This window comes from Bactrocera tryoni, chromosome 1 (genome assembly GCF_016617805.1).
Source record: "Bactrocera tryoni isolate S06 chromosome 1, CSIRO_BtryS06_freeze2, whole genome shotgun sequence".
Taxonomy (NCBI): Eukaryota; Metazoa; Arthropoda; class Insecta; order Diptera; family Tephritidae; genus Bactrocera; species Bactrocera tryoni.
The window spans coordinates 37,490,568-37,499,838 of NC_052499.1; the positions used below are offsets into that span (position 1 = coordinate 37,490,568).

The 9,271-nt window shown below is 38.2% G+C and overlaps 1 protein-coding gene across 1 annotated transcript; it reads right to left on the reverse strand.

Moving 5' to 3' along the window:
• Nucleotides 1-978: 978 nt before the first annotated feature.
• On the reverse strand, nt 979-2,748 carry LOC120766996. Its single transcript, XM_040092803.1, has 2 exons — nt 2,602-2,748; nt 979-1,689 (listed from the first exon to the last, which is right to left on the reverse strand). Exons 1-2 carry the CDS (start codon nt 2,746-2,748, stop codon nt 979-981), a joined length of 858 nt encoding a protein of 285 aa, XP_039948737.1.
• Between the last annotated feature and the right edge of the window lie 6,523 nt (nt 2,749-9,271).

The window sequence follows — 9,271 nt, forward strand, 5'->3', positions numbered from 1 at the left end:
ATAGTGTTGATAGGCAAAAGTGGTGATGATTTAATTTCGCTCAATGTTTCATTGTTTTTTAGTTTTTTAGTTGCAAGTTGCACAATCAGCTGACTAGTAGGTACATGCGTGGTGTCCGTTCATGTTTATGTGCCAAATGAAAGAGTTATGTGTGTGCCTTGATATGTTTCGGTTGCAATGGATGAAGTGACATGAGTTGTCTGCACGTTCACCTCGTCTCCACGTTATTGCACATGCATGTAGTTGCTTGCATATGTCCGTGTGTGAATAGCCTCCGCGATGTGAGCTTTGTGTGATGTAATAATGCAACTTAACAACAGCAACAACAAGGTGTAAAATTAGCTTACGTAATACGTAATACGCATTACAAATACACCAAATACTCATATTGTTGCAAGTACATAACAATATTTCGCTTAATAATTAAATTAAATCTTGAAACTAGATGGATGGAACAGTGTGAAGGTCAGTGCAGTATGAAGGATGAGGTGAGTTGGAGCGATACGTTAATTCACATGCAGTTATGTATTATTATGTGTATGTATGCACCATCCCCTCACTTGCCGACCAACTCTTTACTGCCTCAGGCACATGAAGATTCGTTTTGGGTTCGGTTGTTCCAATCGTCTTTCGTCCTTTTTTGTCCTTTTACATTTCATTACATACATTACAAAATATATATATGCGATAATAAATAAATTAAAATAAATTAATAATAAATAAAGTTCTTTGTTATGTATTCGTTGCAGTTCGTGTGCCGTTGCATGGATTGCCCGTTTCGCGAAGCTTTCCGAGCAGTGTCATTGCCTCGACAGCTAACCCATGTGGGTCATTATTATTTTTGTGCGTGTATTGGTTATATCTCGTTAATTTGTAGTTTGTAGTTTGTTTGTTTACATTACCCTAAGTGTTGTTTTGGCTTTTCAGCGCAGAAGCTTTTACGCTAGCAAGCTGCGCTTCAACTCCTGTGCGACGTGCTTACCGTCTGGCTTGCTTATAGCCAGAGTAGGCGATTGTTTGCGCAACTGGCGAGCTGTAGGCACCATGGGAGTCCCAGCCGGAGTTGCCACCAGATGACCAGCCGCCTGAGGCAGCGCCTGATGACCAGCCACCGCTGCTACCGCTGGAACTGCCGGAGTTCTTGCCGCCGAACAATCCGCCGAGACCGCCGAGCAGACCACCGCCGCCGCCGCCGCCCAAACGGCTTAGACCACTTGAGGCACCAGCAGCCAAGGCCAAGAAGAAAGCAATCACGGACACAACGAGGGCCTTCTTGGCCAAGAAGAGCAGACCGAAGATAGCACCGACACCCAAAACAGCGACCTTAGCACCGACACCCAACAAGATTGGCAAGAATTTTTTCAACAACTTCTTCTTCTTAGTACGCGACTCAACAACCAATTCACGCAAATCAGCCTTGATGTCATCGGGAATGGCACGTGCTACCGAGCGTGCGGCATTGGCAAAGTTGAAGTTCAACGAGCGTTCGGCAAAGAAGTTCTTAGCGTGGTTCATGAAATAGGTGCCCATTTCGCTGGTGCGTGCCTCAACGCTGGGTGCTGCCTCCACGGCAACAGCATTGTCATCGAGCGATTTACCCTGACGTCCTTCGTTAGATTTGATGAGTGAGACGCCGCCGAAGACTTCGATTTGTGGATTTTCAAAGAATGATCTAGCTTTGCGGAAGAGCTGTTTGTGGGGTCGGTTAAGATTTTTTGGAAGAAATAAGAAAACAAAATGAATTATTAAATTAGGTTGTAAGAATGAAAAGGTAAACTAAAATTTAGTAACTATAATAATATAATTTTTTAAGTTTTGTATAATGCTTTACATCACAAAGTCATTATGCTTGATAGTCAAATTCATATTGACGAAATGAAATGTTTGGTTTTTGGGAAAAAGTATTGAAATACACGTTGGATAACGGTTCGGTTCAGCGAAGTGAAGAACTAGTAACCATAATAATTGTCGTATTTATGGATTGAAATAAAACTTTTATGAAATGAATTTTAATTATTTATAAACTTGTCATATAAAGTATAATGACGAAAATTTATGCAATTATTTTCACTTCATTCTTAAGGTGTCTCTTAAAAATCGTATTTTATAAAATTTATGTAACTTTAAACAACGTTTTAAGCATTTATAAAGCCTTTAAGAGACTTTCTGATCAAATTCTTAGGAAAATTGTGAATTGGTACTCAAAAGATTAAGAAGCTTGCAATTTTCATATTTATGTAATTAAATTTGAAAAATTGTTATCAAATTATTGACATCATCCTTCAAATGTTAACGGCATTTCGTTTAAAATAAAAAAATGTTCATTCAACACACTTTACTCTTGAAAATCAAAAAATAGTTTGACTTTAGAAAATTTGAAGTATTGTGCACTCTTCACAAGTTTGTTATGCTTTCTATGAGTTGTTCTTCATTATGGCAGAAATCTGAAATCACTTTTAGTTGAATTTTCACTTTCATTTGTAATATTTTGTCAACTTTTTCAATAATTTCAGCGATTGCTTTCGATTAAGTGTTTATAACTGTTTTTTTTTTTGAATTTTTGGCATTTTAAATTTTTATGTAATTTTTAACACTTCGTACCGTTAGTTGGAGGCACGAGATAGAATCAGCTTCCAAGCACTTATTAAAACCACTAGCCGGTGTGACGACATTATTATCCTTAATGGGATCGGCAAATGCACCAGCGGACAGCAGCAGGATACAGGTGGCGGTAATATATAAATTCATGTTGTTGTAGTTGTTGGTTATTGTCGAACAGGACAGTAGGAAAATTGTTTGAAAATTTGTAATTTTCGTATTTTTACTACACCACCGTTTGCACTGTGTGTTTATTCGAATGGAACAACTTGCGGTTTGATAATTTTTCGACGATGTCAGGCTGTTTTTAAACAGTTCCAAACAATCATCAAAAATCTTAAAATTATGCAAAAAACAAACACAACTACATGCATGCCGGCAGCGACAATGACAGCAGAGTCTGAGATGAGTACCGTACGCTGAAGTTGAGCGCCGTCAAAACGATGGCAGTTGGCATTGGCGTGGTCATATACAACAACAATGCATGCAGCATAGAGTCAACCCGACGCGTGTAGTGAGCAAAGCGACACCAGCGCGAAAGCGAGTGAAATATCGTGCGCACAACAAGGCAACAACAATCGCAGTGTTGTTGAGCAGCAATGTCCCAAAAAAGCCCTCAGCGGAAGGCACTCTCCCACCGGTGTTGCAAAGCTAACGGCAAACCTTCATTGACCGCTTCGCGCAACCGCATATTAGCGTCGGCCGTACTCTTACTCTCAGGTTTTTTAAGAATCGCGCTGAATCGGTCGCAGATACCCACGTATGGACGCATAATTGCTCAGCTTTAATTGTTACCTTCCGCGTGTGTGTATTGTTCAGGCTAACTGTGGAGTATGCACGAAGAAAGCAACTAAGAGAGCAGTAAACACGCCGCTGTCGCCGTAACTCGTGCGTCATGTTGCTGCAAGGTCTTAGCTTCTGCGACACCGCTCTCCCACGCTCACCGCTGCTCAATGTTCTCTCTCGCTCCCATTTTGGCGGGCTCACATCTTCATCACTTCCTTAAACCAGTGGATTCTAACTACCGACAGCGCTCAGGTAAATCTGAACGCATGCGCAGCATGAAGTGTTGACGGCACTACACACCCCACCGACTGTGGTTACCATCCTAGGGCTCATTTGCATCTACTCTCTTTGTCTGTTGAAGGTATTGACAAGATGATCGAACTTCAAATTATCGAAGCCCACAAACACATCGACAGATTCATCACCTCCGTTGGTAAACAGGTGTTGCTGCTCTTCTGCTGTCGATGAAGCCGATGCTGATGCTGCTGCTCTTCTTCACTTGAACACCAACTCGCTTATTGTAAACTACGAGTTCAGGTCTTATTGTTGTTGTTGTTGTTGTTGTTGTCGTTTTCGATCTGCGCTTTTGTTATTTTGAAATTTGCTGCGCCGCAAGAAAAGAAAGTTTTATAATTTGTAGTTTGCATAGTGACCTCGACGCCTCCCCGCAATCACCGCCATCGCCCTGCCATAGGTTCCGGATGATGTAAAGAAATAATGTCCGACCAGTTTCAATTTCTTGTTTTCACCTTCCGTTTTGCCTCCTTTACGTTGGCGATGGGCCGGTCGCTCGGTTTATAGCCGCTATAAATTTTTGCGTCTTGCACGTTATATAACAAATACTGCGAAAGGAAGTTGTGTAATATGTTTAGTGTGCCGACGTCAGTTGTAAAGGCGCACACAACAATAGCATTTTATAATTAAAAAAAACTACAATTAAATTGGAACATGTGTTCGGACCAACAGTTTGAAGACCAGCTTAACGATGTCTACGTCGTAATTTTGATATATTCATATGCGTTAATCACATAACATTTCCATTACTCACGTTATTGTTATTGCTTGGTATTTGCTCCAGTTTTAATGCAATTATGTGTTGTCCAAATTTTACTATAACCCTCAACTGTATGTAGTTATGTATGTATGTATATAAATTAGGGTAGTCCCATTTTCCTTCCGTAATATTACCAAATATGCGTATACCGTGCTATAGTGTGTATTTTAAACAAGTTTAAGGGACACTTTTCAGGATAGTAAAGGTAATGAGCGAAGAAATAAGATTTTTGACAACAACTTTAATTTTTTCTGCCGTTTTATGTAAGAATTTAGTCGAAAAAGTGCTTTTTTAGAAGCCGGCAAATTGCGAAAAGTAAAATTTGTGACTATTCCTTAGTTCTTATATTGAATTTAAATATAAACATTTAAATTTTATTTCAAATAAGTTGAACTAGATATTTCTTACTCATTTTTGCGTTGAGAGGGTATATTAAGCTCAGAACCACTGAAAGACTAAGCTCCAAAAGAAAACTTAAATAATTAATAAGAATAATGCTTACCCCCGTTAAACCTTCAATAAGTAACAAAATAAAAACTTCAATTTTGGAAAATTGCTCTTAAAGTTTATTTGTCATTCGAAAGAGTTTTCTAACGGGAATGTTAATACCAATTTTTATTTATTACACATGTAAGTATGTAACACCCTAACTTAACAAGCATGAATGTTCCGGTTTTAAAAATTTTTCTGAATTTCGCTTCAGTGTGAAGGAAAATGGTAAAATGAAATAGCGTCCACTATAAATGATTAGAAACCCTACTTTCAGTAAGCAAATTTGATTTTTAGGTAGAATCGAATGGGTGAGCTCTGATAGTATTCGACGCAATACTCGCCGGGGGATGCAGGCAAGGAGGAAGACCTCCACTCCGTCGGAAAGACCAGGTGGAGAAGGTCTTGGCTACACTTGTAATCTTCAATTGGCGCCAAACAGCGAAAAGAAAGAACGACTGGCGCGCTGTTGTAAACTCGGCTATAACCGCGTAGGCGGTGTTTACGCCAATAAAGGAAAATATGTTCGAAATGAGAAAAATCTCACAGCTAAGCAAACCTATCTTGAATTCCACAACACAATATCATTATCTTTTGGTAATAAGTCGGATGTAATAACAACAATGCCCGGAGACTTGATTCGGATATTTTAGCCACAAGGATAAAGCTAAAATGCAAATGTTATATACTATAATAAATATTTTAGAGATGCTAGACCACGGCTCTCTTGTAATATGCGATGCGCAAATTGCGTTCCCATAAAAAGTGGAAACAGACAGAGCACGAACTAAGTAGAGTACACCCGTTCCCAAATAGTTGGAACATGGAATATTATTTCTAACACTTATATATCTTTGAGAAGCTTAGAAAGAGGAGAGAATTTTGTTTTTGGAGCGATATTAAGGAAATTAAATGCGTTTCCCTAAGCCCTTCCGTATGTTAAGTTATTTTATCCGGTTGATCCTAGCAGGGATCTCACTTAGACAACTTAGAACGCCGGTCCGTTAATACCTATAATTCCTTTATAATAGATCATAAGACCAATACAAATCAACAAAGCGCTTTGAGCCTAACACAAATTTGGTGAGACGACTAATGTCAGTTTCGTCTATGTCTCCTGGATCGCTAAAGGTCTGTCCTCAGTCTTGCAAAGGATAGACAATGGATAAAAAAGACAATAGATCTTTTCACCCCACTCTCCTCCATGCAACTTTGGCAACTTGTGTCCGCCTACATTTTTATCTTTACCGCATTAATGCCTTTTGTCCAGTTAAAATTGATACGATTGCGGCATGATGAAATATGCTAAAGGCAAGTAGTTCAGTTACACATACTTTGCCCAAAACTTGCCAAGCGAAAGCGAGTTCCACTGGTCCAGTGCCAATGGAGATCTGACTCGATGCAATCCTGATGTGAGCGGGTGAAACGTGCCGCCTCTGGAAAACTCATCGGTTTTGCAGTTGTCAGCGATTCCGCTATGACCAATCACTGAAACGAGTCAGATGATTAATTACCTTGATACTTTTCACTAAAGAACACACACGCCTTGCTTCACTAAAAAATGAAATAGTTAGTACTATAGCTAATTTCCCTATATGGAATCCATTTTATGGCGCTTGAAAAATACGGAGTACATTGTTCACAAACTAACAGTTAGTAGGGATCCTAAATATTCTTTATACATTAATTTGACAATTATAGTATGTATAATTTCAATTCAAATAGGCATGGCTAAATTGACGCAATTTGGATTCGGTTCAAAGCAATCATGAGACATATAACTGTAATTACTGTTTTGTAATTCAAGTATATAACGGTACAAATATACTTTTCTAAATAACCCTTTTTGCAGGAGCTCAAAATCTGCACGCTTAATAATCTCTATAGCAGTTGCCTATCTTTAGACTTACTGCGCCTGCCCTTGGAGAAATAGCAGGATAAAAACTGTAGTACAATGTATGTAACGCGCAGAGAAAGTAAGAGTGGAAAGTATTGATTGCCATTAAAACCACATTAGGTAGAGCTGCTAAGAATTGAAAAACGTGCATGGCTGAATATATGTCGGTATGCGTAGAAAACGGCACTCCCCGTGATAAGTGCAATTAATTAACACAGTCATTGTTACTACTTTATTATAAAATAACTAACACAAATACAATAAATAATTACCATTGAAGCGACACGTCAATGATAATAAACAAATATAATATGCAATAGTTCAGTAAGTACGTGCGAGCTGAAATATTACCATGTGTGTACAGTAAACCGAAGTACTCAGTTGGAACTGGCGTGAGGTATAAATATTTTGTAATAGAAGAAAATACACAAATTCGCTAAGGTGGAAGTTAAATTACCTTCCTTCTTTTTCTTTGATTAAATGCTTCTTTTCTGTAAAATTCTCCTTAAATTTTTGAAAAACCAAATTATATTCCTAACTTACGTTTTTCAGAAACACCGTTCTAAAAAGATGAGATATAGATCTTAATACAGTCTAATATTTTAGCTTGATGGTGAGTAATTGGCCTTAATTCAACAGTTTTCTTCCTTCTTTACCATAAGCTAAGCATTCTATTATGTGTCGCAGGCACTTTTAGGTTCGGAAATATTTCCAGTTGGGTATGTGCTTGAAGGGGAAAAACTGAATCAAAATGTGTGCAACTTTCATTTTTCAACTAAAAAATCAAACATCGCTCAAATAAGTGTCCAAGAAAGATGAAATGAAATAAAATCTTAAAATACCACACAAAAAAATTTCAAAAACAACAACAAATGACAACACATAATTCACGTACAGAAAAGCATTTAAAAGGTCTACGAAGAAGCGATTATTGAGCATGAAAAGCGACAAATGCAGCGTCTCAGTCATATACATACATACATACTTATGTATGCACGTACTTCAGTTATTGGTAGCATAGGAAAGAGGAGTTAGAAACAGTCACTGCCATAATAAGCGTAAAAGCGCACATTAATGAGGCAGAAAACGAAAATAGAAATAAAATTGGTCAAAAGACCAATAATGCCGTATTTTGCTACAACTATGCCATGTGAGATGCTGGCTGCTTAGCGCTTTATAGATGCCGGGTCATGGGCTAGCTTTCGCGCCGTCAAGGGGAATTTCAATGGTGGCTAGGAGTAGTGGAGATAGCAACGGCACTTGTGTGACACATTAGCAAACAATTTCAGCAAAAGTGCAAATAATGTCGCCGCACCAAAGTGAAATGAGAGAGAAATCGCTCAGAAATATGGAAACGCTCAGGCGTTGGGCACAACCGGCACCAACAACAACACACGCCATTCACATATGCGCATTATTAATACTTGAGATCCGTATGTGTATGGTATGCTGGGCGCGCGTGCGCTCGCTCTTACTAAATTATACTTGGCGTTGCACATTGTTCATGCCGAAGTACACATTACGCCGGATGTTGCGCTGACTGGCAAAATTAACGCCTCTTTTTCGTACGATTATGAATTCGCTATGGACGCCGGTTTGTATGCGCTTCTAGGTGTAATGAGTCGTACCGGCTGAGGATAATACTTTATATATAAAAATATTTTTCTCCATAAAATTATTTATAAATGGCCGTGGAAAAGGGCCAATGTAACCTTATTTGATGGGACGAATTATTATTACACTATTATTTTTTCTTTATTATATTAAGCGGGAAACAAGAAAAATATTTAATTTCAGCACCCTTCACATTGATGGTGCGTTTTTTATAGTATAAAAGGGTAAAAGTAATATTTTTCCTGATTTTGGATGGTCAGTTTATATGGCAGCTTTATGCTTTAATGGTCTGATCTGCTCAATATATTAGGATATTGTAGGTATGCCTTCCAAAACAATCCTCGCCAAATTTCGTGACGATACCTTTCTCAGGACTTGAGTTCAATCGGGCAGTTTGTATGACATGGCTATATGTTATAGTTGTTCGATCTGAACAATATTATAGCAATATCTTGAGTAATAACTTTCGCTTAATTTCTCGGCGATACCTTGTCAAATAATAAAAGTTTTCAATAGCTTCCGCTTCTAAGGATGTGAAAGCCAGAGATTTTTTCCCATTTTCAGAAGTCAAGAAAATGGTTAATGGAAGGAATATAAGCGACAATAAAGAGGTAATTGTTGAAGCTCAGGCCTATTTCGAAATAAAATTATGAATAATAGAATAAATTCTGACTGTTTTCCTTAAAATGCTGGGATCTTTTCAGCACATCGCTTAAGAATAATATTATATAATTGAAGTTACGCTTCAATTCGTGTATTTCCAATGGAATCACGGTTGCAGGCTTTTTGAAAATGTTGGAGAAGTGAGGTTATACTTAATCGCTAACAAAAGG